The 20,089-nt window shown below is 38.5% G+C and overlaps 1 protein-coding gene across 3 annotated transcripts in view; it reads left to right on the forward strand.

The window, feature by feature from the left end:
• Window positions 1-346: 346 nt before the first annotated feature.
• Window positions 347-20,089, forward strand: part of CLMP (CXADR like membrane protein) — a 65,741-nt gene continuing 45,998 nt past the window's right edge. For 2 of the 3 annotated variants that reach the window (XM_061593135.1, XM_061593133.1), the window contains exon 1: window positions 349-784. Coding sequence is in view for 2 of the 3 variants with exons in the window: in XM_061593133.1 (XP_061449117.1) it covers window positions 757-784 (28 nt within the window). In the remaining variant the exon portion in view is untranslated. Of the gene's footprint in view, window positions 785-20,089 lie in introns of all 3 variants that reach the window. The other variant, XM_061593134.1, reaches the window with a different exon arrangement.

Genomic DNA, 20,089 nt, shown 5'->3' on the forward strand with positions numbered 1-20,089 from the left:
CATAACCATTTATGAAGTGTTCATATTCCTTTAAAGTAGGGGTGGGAAACGTGTGGCCATCCAGACGTTGTTTAACTTCCACTCACATCAGCTCCAGCCAGCATGGCTAAGGGCCAGGAATGATGGGAGTGTCACAGGTCCCCCACCCCTGCTCTAAAGGGAAATCTTTATCTGATCTAGGAATCTTATAACTGCTCCTTCACTATTATTTTCCATGTTGAATCTGCTTAACCATTTTGGCACCAGCAAAATTGACTCGCTTTGTCACAAAAAGGCGGGCTGCGGTATCATCAGGAATAAGTAACAGTTCACGACATGATGAGCCTTCACTGTGAATCCTTGTTGATGTTAGGGAGGGGCTGTTCTGGGAGTCAGCCATGTGGTTAAAATTGTGCGCTGTGCATTTTCCCTCCTCTTACTCTTTTCTCCTTTTCTTTCCAGACATGCCAAATTACTCCGCTCAGCCATAGATGTGTCTTGCGGCTGTACTGCCTTTGCCTTCCCTCTTCCAGATGCTGACAGACTCTGACCCAGTGGACAGAGAGAAACAGCTCTTCTCCTATCTTTATGGAAATTGAATGGGGAATGAATAGCAGAAGAGAAGAAAGAGCAAAGTTGCTTATTTTTCTGGCACATGGATGCAATTACACGGAGCACATTCCAGAGGCGTTACTTTGAATTCTGAGCAGGTCTGCATGCCATTTCTGAGTGGAAAGAAGTAAAAAAGGGAAGAAAAGTCTCTCACACAGAGACGGAATGTCTGCACTTTCCTTCCTGTTTTTAGGTAAGTCGGACGTTTATGTTTGTCTTTTTAAAAAAAATAATTTTCTATCAAATCTAAAGTTACAGCCATAACAGTAAGCAGCAAGGGAAGCTCTCTTGGGGAAAAAGAAGCTACTTTTAAAAAGCGGGGTCTGGTTTCAAATTTTGTTATCATCTGTTTTCAATTTCTTGTCATTTTTATTATTTTTATGGTTAATAAAAAGGGGGAGTTAAAGTCCACTTTTCTTCTCATATTGGAATTAAAGCAGTTTAAAGCACGAGGCTCTGTTCTTCGTTGTTGTTTTTACACACAGAAAGGGTTGGAGAGTTTATAATGTTTAATACTTCTTTTGAAGAAATGTTGCCAACAGAGCTCCCCCATGTAAAACATGCAGATATTTTATGGTACAAAATCACAGGCATGTTTGCCTTCCACAAATTTGAACAACGAACCATTGTTCCAGGACTGCTGGCCAATCTGCTAACTTTGTGTGTGTGTGATTTTGTTCAGGAATATATTTCTGATATTTTAAAGAAGCCCATTGTTTCCAATTGATTCCATAGCCCAAATTAGAAACAGATGTGTTAAAATACGTGGGAGGGAGGTGCAGAAGAGAGTGATAGGAAGAAGGGGATGGATGGGGTAAGAAAGATAGAGAAACTGAAGGAGGTGGGGGAGCCAACAAAAGAGAGAAAATGAGAGGACAGTACAAAGAGGACTAAGACAAAAGAGGATCAAAGAGGAAAGGAAAAACCACAGAATAAAAGAGGAGTCGAAAGACTCATTATACAGAAGCAAATCTGGTTTGCTACACAGTCAACAGGGCGCAGCAGCTAATAACGGCTTGCTGATGAATGTACCTGCAATATCCAAACATTTTCAAATGTGTTGCTGTCACATTCACACTTCCCATTTTTAGGTATAGAGCTTCCAGTTAAAGTTAAAAAGGTAAAGGTGTCCCCGCACTTGTAGTGCGAGTCGTTTCCGACTCTTAGGGTGATGTTTACTAGGCAGACCATATATATGGGGTGGGTTTGCCAGTTCCTTCCCCGGCCTTTCTTTACCCTCCAGCATATGCCAGGTACTCATTTTACCGACCATGGATGGATAAAGTTAAACATGTTGAAAAACCATTTACTTCAATTAGATTATCCACTTATCTGGGAGTAAGCCCAACCAAACTTAACCATTGAAATCAATGAGGCTTCTACATGCTTAACTTTAGCTGGATTGTGCCCGTAGTATGAGCGATGACCACAAAGAAGACAGGGAGAGAAATCCAGGGGAACTAATGAAGCTAGGGGAATAAATCAAAAGGATACTAAAAATACTTATTTATAATATGTGTTCATTACAGTCAGCTACTTATATATATATATATATATATATAAATGATAATTATTTAACACAGATGGCAAAAATCAAGGCTGCTGGTTCTTGTGCCATCATCACAGAAAAGACAAAATAAGTTAACACCAATATGTACCATATAAAAGAAATTCACTGTAAAATGGAGGAGATAAAAAAGTGGTGGAAATGGTTAAGAAAGGCAGGCTAGAGGAAAATGAGGCAAAGGCTAGTCTCCCTTGTGACTGAGTCAGACGCAGCCTCCTTCACCACCTCTCCAGAGACATCACAGTGTGGAGAAGCTTTCTCCTCAGTTCCACTTGCCATATTGGATTGACAAGTAAGCAGCTCTGTGGAAAATCCCATGTCAACCAGGGCTGCTATGCCCTGATCCCTCCTCGTCACCCTGGAAGGCCCAGAGTAGATTCAAAGATCCCTAGCTCTCTTAGGAAAGTTGAGGGACCAGAAAGAAGCTTATCATTGAGTACTTATAGAGAGCACATAAGCATGAGGAATGATGGAGTACCAGGTATTTCATGGTTCTAAGAGTATGAAATAGATGGATACTGGGATCATCAACAAGAGCCCGTTGAAGAGGAGCACTTGTGAATGACATCCTCAAATCTTTGTCCCGTACCAGCTGCCACATACATCAGTATGCTTGAAGATTTCCATCCCTCGGGCTGCTCCAAGTTTTTGGTCTCCTCTACAGGAAGAGACTACCAGAAGCAGCCAAGTGATGTTCTAAGAAGTCCATGACGGATGGCCAAGCAGTATCATGCCTCTCTGACATTAGCCTTGGCACCAAGTCCCTAGGGAACTTGGTGAAGAGTCACAGGTCACTGGGAGAGCATCTGCTGGGCATGCAGGTTCCAGTTTCAGTTCCCAGCAGCTCCACGTAAGGCTGGGAGAGACCCCTGCCTGAAACCCAGGACAGCCACTGCTCAATGGTCTGACTCAGTAAAAGGCAGCTTCCAACGTTCTTAACACATGGGGGTGGGGAAGTGGGTAACTGGAAGCATAACTCATTTCCCAACCATCTGGGCACACCCGAATTGGGACAAATCAAGTATACAAGGATGGAAATTCCTTCATAGCCTATCCAAAATGCTAATGGAAGTACTCCATCTGAAGTTATTGCCGTCATGCTCTCCTTGTGGGATTCCTGGAGGCATTTGGCTGGCCGCTTTGAGAAGGAAGGTGCTGGAATGAATGGGTTTGGTATCCTCCAACAGAGCTCTTCATATGAGGTTTATCCTGCAGGCAATGTTCACCCCCTTAGTTTTCATATTTTGTGGCCATTTGAATCAAAGCACAAGACTGTTTTTTGTGTGTTTTTTGCTTTTTGGATAGTATCAGGAATTTGTATTCATTTTGTGCACATTGTGCATGAGCCCCATAACAGATAAGCTAAGCAATGACCAAAGTGTAACTGTCCCCTAAGAAAGGAGGCCAGTTGACTAGTAGCTAAAGCACAGTATGAAGCGTTGTAGCCAGATCTGTTTATATACAGATCTCAAAGGCAAGAGGATGGAAATTACAATGGGATAGCACAATGTATTAATTTTGGGGAGATGTGACCAGAAATACAAAAATGTCATATATTTACTTTATATAAAGCCCATGCACACACACACACACAAATATTCTTCATGCACTTTTTAAAACATTTAACTATGTCCAAGTTTCTGCCAAAGAAATGAAAACTTGTATTCCATTTCCATGTTATACAAGGTTAAATGATATATCCACTATTTTCATTTCTTTGGTAGAAAAAAATGACTTTTAAGATGATGGTTTCCATGTGTAATGTATGGTTGAGCAAATTAACAAAACAAAAGCAGTTCCAAGAGCTGTGCTGGGCTACTATTCTGAGAATCCTGGAGCAGACTTAACTCTGTGCCAGTTTTCCCTATGTCTCATACTCCCATATATTAAAAGTTAGAGCATGAGAAATCGACATATCTAACATAGCCCTATATATCCAAACTTCACAGAAATTAGAGATCACATGATCCAGTGATGCTGGCATCAAACAGAAAGGCCCAATTATTTCAGTCCTTAATAACAACAGCAGCAACAACAATGGGTGGTATCCATGTAAACAGTTCAATTAGTGCAAGTACTTTTAGCTGCGCAATTGAACTTCTGTGCCCTCTCCTCTCCTGTGTGACTCCTAAACCTGTTCCGGGAGTTCCCTCAACCCTCTAGAGCAGATTTATGGAGCACACAGGGAAAGGGCAGGAAAGCTCAATTGTGCAGTTAAAAGTCCTTAACCTGGCAGAACTATTTAGTTAGATACAGCCTAGTATTTTTTAACCCACTTTGAAGCTAAGGCTCTCAAAGCATCTCATTGTTTTCTTTGGATTCTGTTATGCTGAATGAGTGCTCCAACACATACCTAGATCTGAGCAAAGAGAAACCCTGGAGATGTTATGTCTGAAATAAGGTTCACTGCTAATATTTGGTGAGTGAGGTTCTAGACCATTTTGCAAAACTGTGTAACTTATTCCAGTCACAGAAGATGTCTTTTCTGGTTGCAGAACTTGGACTTATAGAGCAGAATTCCATATATACATAGAGGCAGACACACACTGCATTCAGTCAATTTCTAATGCTCTGTCAATCTGGTAATGCAGTGGTTCCCAAACTTTTTTGGTTCCCAAACCATGGGCTACTTGAAGATTACTGATGGTCTTGGAGGCCCACTTAATTATTGTAGCAGTTGCAGTGCGCTGTGCTGGACGCTGCATGATTTTAAATTGAATTTTATTACTTTCTGTATTTGTTATATTGTATTACAATTTGCATTCCACAAAATTCAAACTATAATACAACAAAATACAATATAATAAAAGACGCAATAAAATACTAGTAAAGATCAAAATGAATATTTAATGTGGACATGCCACAGACCACCTGAAGGAAGCTTGTGGACCATTGGTGGTCCACAGACCACAAACCACAGTTTGGGAACTTCTGTGTAATGTATGTAGCAACCTAAAGCAAGTCATCAAGAAAAAAAAATAAAGCTTTTTATTTACTGATTTTCTTCTGAAGCCAGTTGTTTACACAACTGATGAATTAGGGTTTGTTCTATATCCAGCAGTATATGCTTGTGGGCATTTGAGGACAGGGTTGTAGTTTTATTAGATCTTGTAAAACAAAGCAAGGTCAGATAAGATCAGATTTTTTTAGATGGGATACGTGTGGAAAAGGAATCCTAAACCCTACAAGCGGTACTGATAACAAGGTTTCCATGCCCTTGATACTGAAGCTGCTAAGAAATGCTCCTACAGGGTGTATCCTACACATGACATTTCAAATGAAGGTGTTAATTGGATTATCTGTAGTTGAAGTTTCGCTGGCAGTTGCTAGTCTCTATTAGGAATGGAAATATCTGTCAGTTTTGGTTCTCGCGGTTTCTCATATTTCCATTCTTAAATTCAGTTCTCCACATTTCTGCAGCAATTTGTGGATTTTTTTTAAAAAAGAATTATCATGAAAACTCTCCAGCATTTTAGTGCAAATTTCTCATAATAAACACATTTCTGTAGGCGGTTTTGACTAATGTACACATTTTTGCAAGCCATTTCTCATCATGTAATGAATTTTTGCATGTTATTTTCACTCTTATATTCATTTTTATGCACACTGTCTCCTAATATATGCAATTTTGTAAACATTGTTTTGTTGGGGAATTGCATCACAAAATGCAAATACCTGCAAATTTCGAAGAATGGCTGTGTTTTGGTTCTCATAATGTTTCAGATAATATTTCAAATGATTTTGATAGATTTGGGTTGAAATTCGAACTGAATCAAATTCTTGCCCATCCCTAGTCTCATCATCAATGGCAGCTGGATGATTAAATATTTCAGATGGGAGGGTACTACTTCTCTAAAACAAAGCATGGCACTCTGGGCTACAGAGAAATTCCATTTGTCTGTTAGGGCTTATGTGTACTAAATTTGAAAGAGGATTGCCTGTAGACCCCACTTACATAGAGGCTTAGGAATGCAAACTCAAAAAGTCGATGTTAGCAACCATAGCCTCTGCTTGCAAATTTCATTAATTTTAATCTCTTCAGACATAAAAGGGACAATGAACGAGACTGGGCTCCTGACACTCTTAGATACTGCATCAGGTTGTGTCTGAAGCAAGCTGAAACCTGCCAGGAGAGTTGGAGACAAGAGTTATATCAAAGAGAGCCTTGAAAATCAAGCACTCTTTCCTCTCTACCCCATTCTATCCCCAACTATTTTTAAAAAAATTAAAATCAACCTTGAAGGCAAATCACTTTGTGACTTCATTGTTTAAATTTAGATTTTTGTTTTGTGGGGGATTGTTCAAGCAAAAGCCCAGGGACTGTCACTTCAGATTACTTCTAGAGCCACTTCCAATTATTTCCAATCACCATTCTAGAGAGAAAAGGGAAATCGAGCCAGACTCTTCTTCATCAGGCTTTTTTCCTGAACAAAACAAATATTTATTAAAGTGCTGCCAAGAAGGGAGGGGGGCTGAGGATTTGGGAATAGATTCTGTTGAGGGAGTCCACCTGGAATAACCCAGAGCAAATCCAACGAAGGAAGACTAAACCAAATGTGATCAAAGTGTAGTAGCTTTGGAGCATTTTGTATGAAATAAGCACTCAAGTGAAGTCTGATCAATACTCTAAGTTGGCAAATTTGAATTCCTTTACTTTGAAGAGTTTTGCTCACAAAGGAATTACCAACATTCCCCCTGCTACTTAGTGGGTTCATAATTTCAACATTTTAAAATAGTCAAAATCTTGGGTCACCAGGATGTTATCAACAAGCTGAAGTTCAATGTAGTTCATTAGAATGTTACTATTTACAGTTAGGGTCAGGGCCAACTTGTACATTAAAGTTGGCTGCTTATTCATGCCATTTTAACAGCTTACACTGTATGAGCAATGAACTTGTGATACCACAGCAGCAATTTACCTCATTTTCGCATTATTTCCTGTAACATTGACACAGGTTCCATGAGTGACAACACAGGGTTAAGAACTTTTTATGTTCCCAAATCTATATAGTACAATATCATTTGGTTTCTATAAAGAGTTCTTATACCCTTTTACTATAATATGATATGAGAATAACTGTGCAATGTCCCAAGAACAGTAATCCGTCAGCTGATCACTGGAGAAATTCCAAAGGAGCATTGGTCAGTTCTTGGTCCACCACCTAATGCCTGCAGGTTGCCACAATTCTTCAAAGAATGCTGGACTGATATTCTTCTGCTGATATTCTTGAGGAAGACCGCATACTCAGAATCACATAAAGCTTAATGCATAACAAATCTGCATTAAAATATCCCGAGTAGGATCCTTTGTAAATTAAACAACACTGGCAAAACAAAGGAAGAAGGGAAAGGTGATGTGAGGCTGATGTAAGCAAGGGTCTAGTTTATCAAATGGGGACACTGCTAGCTTTGGAATAGTGCTCATACCACCAAAAGTGTAACTACTTCAAAAGCAGCCAGATCAGTTAATAGAAGATCATAGTCTCTGCTTGCAAATTTCATTAATTTTAATCTCTTCAGACATAAAAGGAACAATGACTGAGACTTGGCTCCTGACACTCTTAGGTACTGCATCAGGTTGTGTATGAAGCAAGCTGAAACCTGCCAGGAGAGCTGGAGACAAGAATTAGCTAACGGTGAATTCAGAGATTCAAACTGGGGGAAAAAATAAAGCTAGAATTTCTAGCTATTTGTCAGCTCTCTGCTGATACCCAAACTCTTACTTGTTTCTAAGTAATCAGAATAGGTGGGAGCATGAAGCTGTACTCACCGTAGCCCCTTGTTTCAATTTTAGGTCTGATTCTGCATCTTATACCAGTGCAACAATATTCATATATGGCACTTACCGTATACAAGACACTTTTTTTTAAAGTCTAGTATATGAAAAGAGAGCCAGTGTGGCGTAGTGGTTAGAGTGTTGGACTATGACCTAGGAGACCAGGATTCGAATCCCCACACAGCCATGAAGCTAGGGTTGCCATATTGCCCAGTTAGCCGGGTTTTACCCGGATTCTATGCATGCCACCCGGTGCCCGGCTAGCCCCTTAGGTGGCCCGGATTCTCAGCTTTAATTAAAAAAAAATTAAGTTTCTAGGTGGTCCGGTTCTCGAGATATACATAAAAACGTCAGCCGCCCCCCGACTGTTAAATCTTTCTTTAAACAGTACTGTATACAGTACTGTATAGCACTTCGTAGCTTTAACCCCGCCCGTTCAGGATTGCAGCCAATCAGGGATTGTGTTTCAGTTTCATTGACCTTAGGCAGTGTCTAGAAAACAAAATGGTGGTTTCACCCCCGTTTATCTGAAAATCTCATAAATTGGGTAAGTATATACATTTCAGTTTCTTTTCCTCTTGTGTGTAGGAGTCAGATCTTGGGCAGTGTTTTGAAAACCTTCCCAATACTTGCTTTTTGTAAAAGCAATGCTAATCCCATATGCCCAGAGTAAATCCCATTGAATTCAATAGGACTTACTTTTGAGTAGACATGGTTATGAATGTGCTGAAAATCAATGGGACTTTGGAGTGAATGTAGAAAAGAATTGTGTTTGTGCCCTCCAGTCCTATTTTAAAGCAAGTAGGCACGGCTTACTTAGGTATTACAGTTTTTATTCTGTAGGAAAGTAATACTGATTTTTTAAAAACTAATACTGATTTTTCTGCAATGACCAACTGGTTTGACAATAAACTATTATATGGGCTGTATGTATTTATACATCTGCAGTGTGTGCATATATGGAGTCTTTCCAACACCCCTGTGAGGTAGGGTTGGAAACCAAGGCAGCTCACAACAAGAAATAAAGCCATTTAAAATCCAATAACCATGACTTCCGGGAAGGGTGACTTAGCCTGTGCCTGCTTTTGAGACGGGCTCCTGCCTCAAAAGAAGCTTATTCAGATATATCAGTCAGATTTTTTTTTTTTTTGACTGATTAAACTTCTCCCGGGTAGGGAGAAACGAAGAGATTAACCTCAAAGCCTATTTTTGTTGGGACGACCAGATCTCATTAATTTATGGGACGAGGTCCAGCCGACGAAGGTGGGACGGATTTTCAACAACAAGCTCTATCTGATAAAGCGAACGTTCATCTTATCTTCTAAGAGAGAACGCACTAACAGGCAAGCACCCTTCTTTCTATATTTTTCTTTTACTTGACTTAAATTGTTGCTGTTTAAAAGAGATTTGCCAGATTGATCGGTTTTTGACATCTCACTGGGGAGCCATAACTTCTCTCTGCTACTCACTAATTAATAGCTTATCTCTGTTTTTGTTGCAAAAAGCTGTCCTGGATTTGCATTCTAAAGATATACACAGAAGAGGGATTTCTATTCCAGATTTTTATTTTGAAGAATATTATATTGTCTGAGACTACTCTCTTTTTGGTCTATTTTATTTTGACGAATCTGTTTCCTGACGACCGCCATTAATTGTTTCGATCCTGGGAACTGCATTTTGTTTACTTAAGCATGGAGAGATAAGGCTGTCTGCTCTGTTTATACTGTGATGTCACCAAGTTTGGAGTATTAACCCAATTGTTGCTGAAATAAGAAGTGGTTTTCCTATATTTTTCTTTTAAAATGGCAATTAAGAAAGTGGCTGAGAATCTGGAAATAACTATGTTTCAGAAAATAATGGACGAGATTGAGATAACGAAACAAAACCTGCGACAGGGTTGTAAGGAGCTGAAAATTGAATTGAGTAAAATGAAGCAGGAGATTAAAGATATAGGGGTCCCTGTGAGAGAGGTGACCCTGGAAGGGGTCCCTGTGAGAGAGGAGACCCCGGAGATTGGAACAAACGTGGAACAGGAAAAAGATTTGGAGTCTATGGACTTTAGAAACAAAATCTATTGTTTGGAGACACAGGAGATTAAAGACATAGGGGTCCTTGTGAGAGAGGAGACCCTGGAGACTGGAACAGGGGTCCCTGTGAGAGAGGAGACCCTGGAGACTGGAACAGGGGTCCCTGTGAGAGAGGAGATCCCGGAGATTGGAACAAACGTAGAACAGGAACAAGATTTGGAGTCTATGGACTTTAGAAATAAAATCTATTGTTTGGAACTCAATGTTATCTCTGAAGAAATTAATGAAGATTCTAGAGATAAAGTCATCAATGGCATGGATAATCTTCTGGACTGGAATGATGTGATGGAGCCCAATATAGAGAAAATCTATGGAATTAACTGCAGCCATGTGACAATGGAAAAACTTTCAAGAGATGACCCAGTGTATTTTGAAAAAAAGAACAGAGATATGATTTTACAGCAGTATTTCAGCAACCTATTCAGAATGGATGGCAAGAAAATATTTGGGATAGAGGTAATTCCCATCAGACTCTTACTATATGACTATGGCTTTGACAGCAAGATTATTATGGAATACTGATAATGGAAGATTGGATACTGAAATTACTGGACTTAACAAGACTACTGAAGATGGAAGATGGAAAATGGAACTAATAGGGATAATAGAACAATGGCTACTGAAATTACTGAACCTAACAGATTCTGATGTGATGGATTAATTGAAATGTTTATTTTGACTATGGTTATGACAATAAGATTATCATAATTAGTAATGAGATGGATTAATCGATATGCTTATCTGGAAAAAAAAATTGATAGATATATTTCTTAAAGAATTGAAACCTCTCTTTGACTTTTTGTGGAAAGAATAAAGTAATGTTTATGAGATTTGATGATAAAGTAAGATAACTACTGGAGGAAAGTGATTTTATAATATGACTTAAGAGACAGGATTGTTATATATTATAGACTTATAACTGATTTGATCTTTGACAAATGGGAAGTCAATATTTTACTCTTTATTTTTTATTTTTCTTTTTTTTTTCTTTTTTTTTTTTTGTTTAACTATTTTTGATTTTGTTTTTTGTCTTTGAATGTTTTGTGATTTCGTCTTGTATGTTTTATGAAAATCTGAATAAAAATTATTGAAAAAAAAAAAATAAAATCCAATAACCATAAAAACAAGTATAAACAGTTGCAAAACAACATAAAGTGACATGATTTGGAATTTTGGGTTGTGTGAATGAAGTTGCTTATCACTTGAAGTTGCATTTCTGTCCCTGTTTGAGTAAGCCCCACTGAATAAGCTGGGACTTGCTTCTGAATAAATAAACCTAGGATTGCACTATAAATATCTTTACAGTTTGTGTAAATAATAAATATATTTGATAGTCATGCTTTTATATAAATATTTCTTCATTTATCATATTTTTGGTTTTTGGTTAGGAATCCTGACTGGTTGTGAGATGCTTAGTTTTCTGCCTTACTCATAGGAATCTTGTTGTGGTTGGTATGGTATTACATTTAGGAAAGTGTTACTGCCTTTTGTGTTGTTTTTTTCCTATTTGCATTTCACTTATCTTTAACCTCACTCCGTTACAGCCATAGAAGCAACAGCAGCATATGCAAGATAATTAACTCCCATTAGTGATAAGAACAAGAATTTATAATTATTATTTCAATTAAAACAAGAGGCTTATCAATACTTTGAAGAGGACCAGATATTTATTTTCTTTCTGAGCCCAGGACTGGGTATTTCATGATGCCTGGGGGGGGGGAGCAGGAGAGTAGCTGATAAGACAGACATCCTGGCATTGGTAATCTAATTAGCAAGGTATGTGTGGGGTTGTTGCACACTTCCAGGCCCAGTTTCATTTTGAGTATGGAGGTGGAACCTGTGTAGATGTGGTTGATCAAAGGGAGAAGAAAATTTGAGTTAAGCAAAGCTCTGCTTTTATAAAACCTAAGAAACATACAGATACTTTGAATGTCTGAGTGCCTGCACCAGTGGAATACTTGAGGAACTTGTAAAGCTTGCTGCAACAGTATTTACAACTGAGCATGTTGTGTGAAAGACTCCTTTTCCCAACATTTTGGCTTCTTGTTTTTCTCCACCCACCACATCTTTCAAATATATCGTATATGGTTAACCGTACTACTGCCCTGACTTACTTTATGTTTGTTGCTATTTTGTGTTTTTATTATGTTTTTATATTGATTGTGTATTTTTATTGTTTTTATTATATTTGTAAGCTGTGCTGAGCTCTGTTTTTAACAGCAAAAGGGCAGGATATAAATTCTCTTAATCAATCAATAAATACTCCATAGTGTTGGAAACTAGAGTCTAGGCATTTAAGGCTAAAAATGTTGCTTTTAAAAAAAAGATTTCTCACATCTTTCCCCAGTTTTTGGTGGTAATTCCTAGGCACAAAAACAAAACAACTGGACAATCCAAATATTAATATGCAAATATTTGCATAATATGCAAATTAACCTGCCCGGATTTGTGGAACTGGAATATGGCAACCCTACATGAAGCTCACTGAGTGACCTTGGGCCAGTCGCTGCCTCTCAGCCTCAAAGGAGGGTAATGGTAAATCCCCTCTGAATACCGCTTACCATGAAAACCCTATTCAGAGGGTCACCATAAGATGGAAGTACATGAAAATGCCTTTTGTGGTGTGCCAAATAAGCAAAGAAAGTCTGCTGACTGACTGGATAGTGGTTGATGGGTTATATAAAGTTCAGTCTTGATTTTGTGGAGTAAAATTTCCATGCACTCACTCCCTGCCTTTTTCTCTTGGCTATGATTCACAAATCCACATGCCACATATTCAACAACAGCCTCCCTGCAAAGAGCTGTCCTGACCCAAGATTTTAAAAGGGTCCTTTGGGAATCACGGGGTTGTATCCAACTGGGTCATATGCAATGCAGACCCACCGAAATAAAAAAAAAAGGTTAGTCATAACTAACTTATACACTGAAATACCACTATATCTAGAGTAGTGCATAGATTGCTCTTCATTGCTCTGACAGGCACTAATGGCCAGATCAGTGGTCTCGGATACAGGAAGACAAATGTATTTTTAAAATTATTTGTCAGATTTCCTTGGTATGAATTAAGGCAGCCTTGTAAATAAGTTCAGTTATTAGACTGCAAAAATAAAACAAACAAAAAAATGACTAGCCTAGGCTAGTAGCCTGCATTTCTATGCTGGCAATAGAAGAAGAGAAGTCCAGTCCTTCACATCCAGTATCAAAACAAAGGCTCCTAACCTCCTGGCAGGTTCATTGGTCCTGCTTTCCCCAGCCCCCTCCCTCACACTCTATACACACACTTACATGGAATTCATTGGATGAATTGTCAAATACAAGACTTTGGATAGCAAAGTGAATTAAACTGGGGAAAACCCCCACATTATCTGAGATATTAGATTGCTGAATTAAAACTTTTTAAAAGTAGTAGTATTGAGCTACAGAATTATTTCTGAAAGCTGGGTCATGTGGCTGCTGAGAGCCTGAGGCATGGAATGTTCACATCAGGCCCTAAGAGCACTTTCCAAAGAGAAAGGAGGGACATGTTTTAGTCTATAGGGCTAGGTCTCTGAATACTATGAATGCTACCTGGAAAGGGAATAAGTGCCTTTGGGAAGAAAGGTATGTTTTGTTCAATGGTCCTATGGGTTGTATTCAATGCTAGTACTATCCTACTCAGAGCAGACCCACTGAAGTTAACAGACATGATGAAGTTATGTTCATTAATTTCAGTGGGTCAACTCTTAGTAGGATACAGCCACTCGTTCCTATGAGGCACTTTAATTACATTTAAACATGCTGAAAATTCAAATATTCATTTTGGAATCACTTGTAAAAATGCCCTAAGAATACCATCAAAGATCATCTGAACATAGATCAGCCTGTCATTTCTTACATGTACGGTTATAGGAGACAGTATAAGCTTCAGCCTTGCAAACCCATAGTTTCCCCATCGGTGACCTGAACTTAGTGAAACTTAGGATAGCAGCAGCACATCCAGCGCATTACTAAGAATAAAGAGTCTTGTGATATCTAACGGATTTACTGTGACATAAGCTCACTTCATCAGATGCAGTTGTCTCTTGTGCATGAAAACTTATGCAACAATAAATCCGCTAGTCTTTAAGATGCTACAAGACTCTTTGTTATTAAAGAAGCTTTTTAACCAGATCTGTAACACTCACAGACAATTCAAATAAGGAGTGAGATTCCAGGAGTATAAAGAGAAACCCATTACAAGAGAAAAGCTACTCACTTCAGAGACACAGTGACCTGGTATGAGAAAGTTTGATGATTCCAAGGTCATTTGCTTTGAAGCTAATGATCCTGTAATTCACAGTAATACACTAATTACTTGGACTCGTTCTCCAATTTAGCAATGCACTGGGCATACTGCTGCAATTCTAGGTTAGTGAATGTATATCCATTAGTAAGTGAACCCAATGAAAGAAACAAGGTGCACCAATTTCTTGGTTTTTCATTATTTTCTCCACCGTGTTTACTGTGGCTTTTTTCTAACTAAAAATAGTTTAAAAGACAGAAACAAAATTCAAAGTGATCTTGATAGGCTGGAGCATTGGGCTGAAAACAACATGCTTTCCATGGCTAAGCCACTTCTGATTTATTTGCTCCTTCATCCCCCACAACTCCCCATTCATATCTGTAAGAATCTTCATGCTTTTTTCCAATTGAAATAAGCTAACTGAAGCTGCATTAATAGTTTCCTTTCCCTCTCTGGATAAGCCTCCCATGGAAAAATTCTGGTAAGAGACATACAAGAGAAAGAGAAAGAAAAAAAATTCTGATAAGAGGCACACATACACATTCATGCATGAGGAAGGATTTATTTAACAGGCCCATTAAATAAATTACTTGAGATGCCAATATTGGCTGCCTTCTCTAATAGTGAGGCACTAAGAGATGCAACTCTTCCCAAAGCTATCAATTTGTCTACTAAAGGCATAGGACCCTTCCTCAAGATGAAATATTCTCCGCACTACAGACCCAAGTTAAAACTGGACACAAGCAACAGTTTTGTATCATCCTCCCCACCACCACCATTGACTTGAAGGTGCTATAATAGTGACATCATTGTCCATGATGGGCGCAGCCATTCTACTGTCCAGTTTGTTTGCATTTTTGTGGGGTTTTATAGTGCAACAAAACACTACAATAAGTGTTTGATCAGAGATAAGAGAAGAGCAAAAGGATTAAGAGGGATACCAACCACCCTAAATTCTCTTTAAAACTATTGCATATCTTCAGCTGAACAAATGACCTGTTCAGTAACTTTTAGGAAGTGTAGTGAGTAAATATCCAGTAGTGCTTACAAAACAAAAACAAAAAACCCTCCACTAGTGCTGATTATTATTTGTTATTATATTTTTTTATTCCTAACCTTCTTCCAAGGAGCTCCAGGTGGCATGTAAAGTGCACCCTCGCACCTTTCAACCATACAACAATCCTGTGAGAAAAGCTTAGGCTGACAGATGATGACTGGCCTAAGTTTATTAGCGAGCTTCATGACTAAACAAGGATTTGAACCTGGGTCTTCCTGGTCCTACTTGAATATTCTAACTATAGTGCTCTGAGCTGAGATATAGGAGTAACCCAAGCAACTAAAAGGGTCAGATCAGGCCACAATATGGCTGCAGTTAGAGCATCATATAATTATGTGCCAAGTTCCAAAGTCTGGTTTTATTCATTTACATGGAATGGCGTGAGAGCAGGAGATGAATGGTACTGGGGAGGAGCGCAGGCACCAGCCTCTTTGGGAGGCTTGATCTCTCCCTGAAATTTAGGGGGTGTATTCTTTTTTTCAGAATCTTCTCTTGCAGCAGCAAACATTCCTGATTTTAAGGTCCGAGTGTTCCCTTCAAATATCTGTATTTCCAATACCAGATGTGTCATGTCACTAAGGAAAAAAAAAAGATCTGCCCACATGTGGAAAAGCCTGGCATGTAACAGCTCTAGAGGATTAATGTCCAGCTATAGGAATCTCCAGCATTGCTATACTTCTGTGTACAAGTTTGCATGAACATTTGTTTGCCTTCTGCTTCCCAGTTATTGGCATGTACAGGTTTTGTTCTTGTTGATGACTTCTAGAATATGCAACAGGAAACAGCCAGTGGTCTATTTAAAAACTGCAGCGATTTCATAACAGATAGAAAGCCCTAAACACGTTCTTGAACTGAATGAGAATGCCCTACCTAATTTATTTTGTACAACACACCACCTACAAGAATCTAGTTGACTTTTAAGCTCTCTTTTTTTAATTCTCTGCAGATCAAATAGGGCAAGAGTAATATAGCTGTGCAATGTAACAAGATTACACTTCCTCGTGCTAACCAGGGCTACTAATTTACATCTTCAGCTAAATTATCTCCCCAAATTAACACATTTTATGCATGTAGGCTTTGAAGTAAAAATAAATTTAACATTTAGCAAAGCTCAACCTCCTTATCAAGGGTGCCATTTAGGGAAGGTTTCAGAATGCATACAATTATTTTTCCGAAATGCCCTCAGCTCTGCTTATGAGGTCAAAACAACAAATGCTCTTAATGCAGTTTTTGTCTGAAATTTATTGTGAAATTTTCCCTGTACACACACAATGAAATCTCTTTGCTCCCCCAAAACCTGAAATCATGCTCCTATATGCCCTTATTCGTTTTTGCCATTTGTAAAATAGCCTGTAGCAAATAATCTTCCATTCAAATATACTGAAATACAAAGACGATCCATATCTGCATGAGGATTAATTATCAGAAGTCTTTCAATCAACACTTGGAATTACTTGACTGAGAAAAAAGCCCTCAAAAGTGGCCAGGTTCAGTTGAACCATAAAAGGCAATAAATTTATATTAGCTGTGTATTCTGCATGTTGAAAGGATTGCCCTCCATGTTGCTTTAACTCACTCCTGGTTTTATTTGTCTGTGTCGTCACTGCCAGTGCCTATAAGCCTCGACTAAAAAAAAGGCCTTCCTACCCTACAAAGTTGGGGAGGGAATGGGGTTAAAAGTGAGGACTCTCCTTCAGACAGGATGTGGTGAACAGACTCATTTTTCTGTGAGGGATGAACTGATGAATGGGGAGGGGGGATCCTGGGATAAGATGCACAAAATCAGCTCCAGGTTCTGAAGATGCTTTCAGTTCTACCTAAGAAGACTACCTCAGGATGCTAACTTTTATTCTAAAGTACTGGACACATACCAGGGTCATTGCAAAATAAATTCCACAACATGACAGACATCCTCCACTGAACACACAACATCTCTGAAAAGCCTCTTATTTTTGAAATCTGGTATCTTAAGACATCAAGAATGAATCTTGATTTCAGTTCTGACATGAACTATTATTATAGGAAGAGACAACCAAACAAATCTAGATCTTAATGTAAGATTGTCCGTGCTGCAAAAGATTACCCAGTGAGCAATAATTTCTGACCAGTCATGTGTTATAACTCCTGTAATAGAGCAGGCAATTGTTATGCATGTATTTGAAGCGCTTGCCGTTGGTAAACTTTGTGTTTGGTGTGCACTGAGATGCTACATATCCAACAATGTAACAATCAATGTTAATTCTGAATTCATTATAAAGAATCTGCAGAGGAATATGCAAAGGAGTAACAGGATATTGATTAAGTGTGCATTACAATGTTCCATTCAATCTAGTTTTTCCATTAACAATAAGAAAACTTCTAAAAACAAAATAAGAGCTCAATGAAAAGAATAAGATATTTTAAAATTCTCATTTTAAAGGAGCAAAATATTTCTCTCAAAACAAAATTGCTCTACCACCCTCAGCCAAATATCTTCATTTGCTTTTCTGGAACCTTGACTAAGAGATGTTTGTTCATCCTTCCTTCCTTCCTGAATGTGTTTCCAAATCCTCAAGAAACAGAATCCAGATGTTACAATCTGGGATAAAAATGTTGTTTTCCGTGAAATAGCCTGAATTGCAACAACACTAAAACAAAAACAAAAAAAACCCAAAACAAAAACAAAAAAACCCCAAAACAAAATCTGGCACTTTGCAGATTAAAAGAAATTGAAAGTGTCCTGGCATTGGACCAAGTTAAGGAGCAATGTATAGAGCTCCACCTCAAATGAAACATATCTCAAACAAAGCAAGATTTTAAGCATTAAGATCCCTTCTCCTACAGTTCTTCTGTAACACTTTAGTCCATTAAAATAGTGTGGGAAACAATGAAGCATGTGCAAAACTTATTTGTATTTAATATAAGTTGTTCTTAGAACTTTTTCCTGATCTAGATGTGGCACATGTCATTAAAATTTTACTTTGTAGGTACAAGGGTCAAATGAGATCTGAACAGAATACTGAAGGCTGTCTCACTTCCATCTCCACACCCACATAGCACAAGCAACAAGTATTACACACAGGAAAGAAATGTCAACATGACAAATATAACATGTAGATTGTTAGGCATTGCCAAAGTGTTCCTTATTCCAAAAAATCATTCCTGTACACACAGATCGCAATTTTACTGTGTCTTTTATCCTGAAATACTAATTTAGTCACTCTATGGCATTTCAACTAATCACTTTGGCTGGAATTAAGCTTCCCTAATTGTCCCACTGCTGAAAATGATATAATAAAAAAAGGTCAAAGGCCAGATCCAAAATTCACTGAAGGAATGTTGGATAAGAACCCTCTAAATATAAATAGCTACCAATTGCTTAACTTTTTGCCAATTAAACATCTACCTTTAACCTATTAATCAATTAAATAAATTTGCTGAATATCAATATAGGTACTGACATTTAATAAACACTTTTTAAAGTTTAATAAACAAAAATATTCAAATAACTAAATTCTGTTGATTTGGCAGAAAAGAATGTGTCAGACCTGAAGTCTGCTTTGCCACAGGTTTCCATGGCATCTGGACTGGACACAGTTAGCATGATGATATTTGGGGCAGAGGTGCCAAAGGCAAGCCACTGGAGATCCTGGTTCAAAACACTTTACACAGTGCCAACAAATGTTTGTTTCTTGCTATTTTGACAAACTTTATAATGTCTGTCATGCAGGGCCTTCTTGATACAGGAGGCCACACCTGTATTTAGAGCTGGAGTGAATGAGATGTGGCCTCCTGCATCAGGAAGGCCCTGCCATGATTGTGTCAGACACAATTCAAGGCTTGGGAAATTATTATGAGATCCTTACTTGCTTGTTTGCTCAGAGTACCCAAACAGTTTACACAGCTTCAAATATGGTCTCATTATTGGGCTATAGGGGGAGCCAATGTGTAGATGCCTATTTTATTTTGAGAAATAAAAATCCTTAACTGTGCCAGGCCTTTAAATCTATATAGCTCAAGCACCCTTTCTCTTTTTAGCCATAGATCCCCCTTGCATTTGATCCATGTTCCTCAAGTTCAGGAATCTGTTTGCTTTGTACATTCCAGAGCAGTTAGTTTTTCTTTTATTTTGCCATTCATATTACTGAAGTTTGCTACCTCCTACCTCTCAAACTTCTTCCCAAAACAGAGTAACAGCTAATTCCTGGTTTACTGCAGCGTTGCACAATGCCACTTGAAGATGCGTTACAATTTAGATGGTAAGAATAAGAGAGCACTAAGGAAGTCCACGCTTGACAAAGCACCTTCCTTAGGTTCAAATCACTGAAAAACTGCTATGTTCGCAGCAGGGTATAAAAGAAACAGAAAAACTAGGGCTCATCGGTGTTGCTCTTCAGAAGTAACTTCACCTAATTCAGTAGGTCTTACTCCCAAATAAGTAAGCACAGAATCATAACCCCTAAGCTATCTCTGGAAAAGACTCAGAAATATAGCAGCCACACACAAACAAAAAACCTCCATATCCTCCTGTTAAGCACACCCTAATCTCCAAACAAACAGTGAGATCTCAGGGCTCCCAGCGTATACCTTGAGTCAGGTTTCCTTGGCATGAAGGTTATGGGAGGATGGCCTTTGGGGATGAAAGGTTTATCTACATACATATATAGGCTGGACATAAGTTAGAAGGTTCACAGCATTAACACTCCCATAGATCCTGCTCCCCCATTGGTTTCTTGGGGAGGAGGAATTCCTTGTACCATAGCGCTGGATT

This window comes from Rhineura floridana, chromosome 12, assembly GCF_030035675.1.
Source record: "Rhineura floridana isolate rRhiFlo1 chromosome 12, rRhiFlo1.hap2, whole genome shotgun sequence".
In the NCBI taxonomy this organism is placed as follows: Eukaryota; Metazoa; Chordata; class Lepidosauria; order Squamata; family Rhineuridae; genus Rhineura; species Rhineura floridana.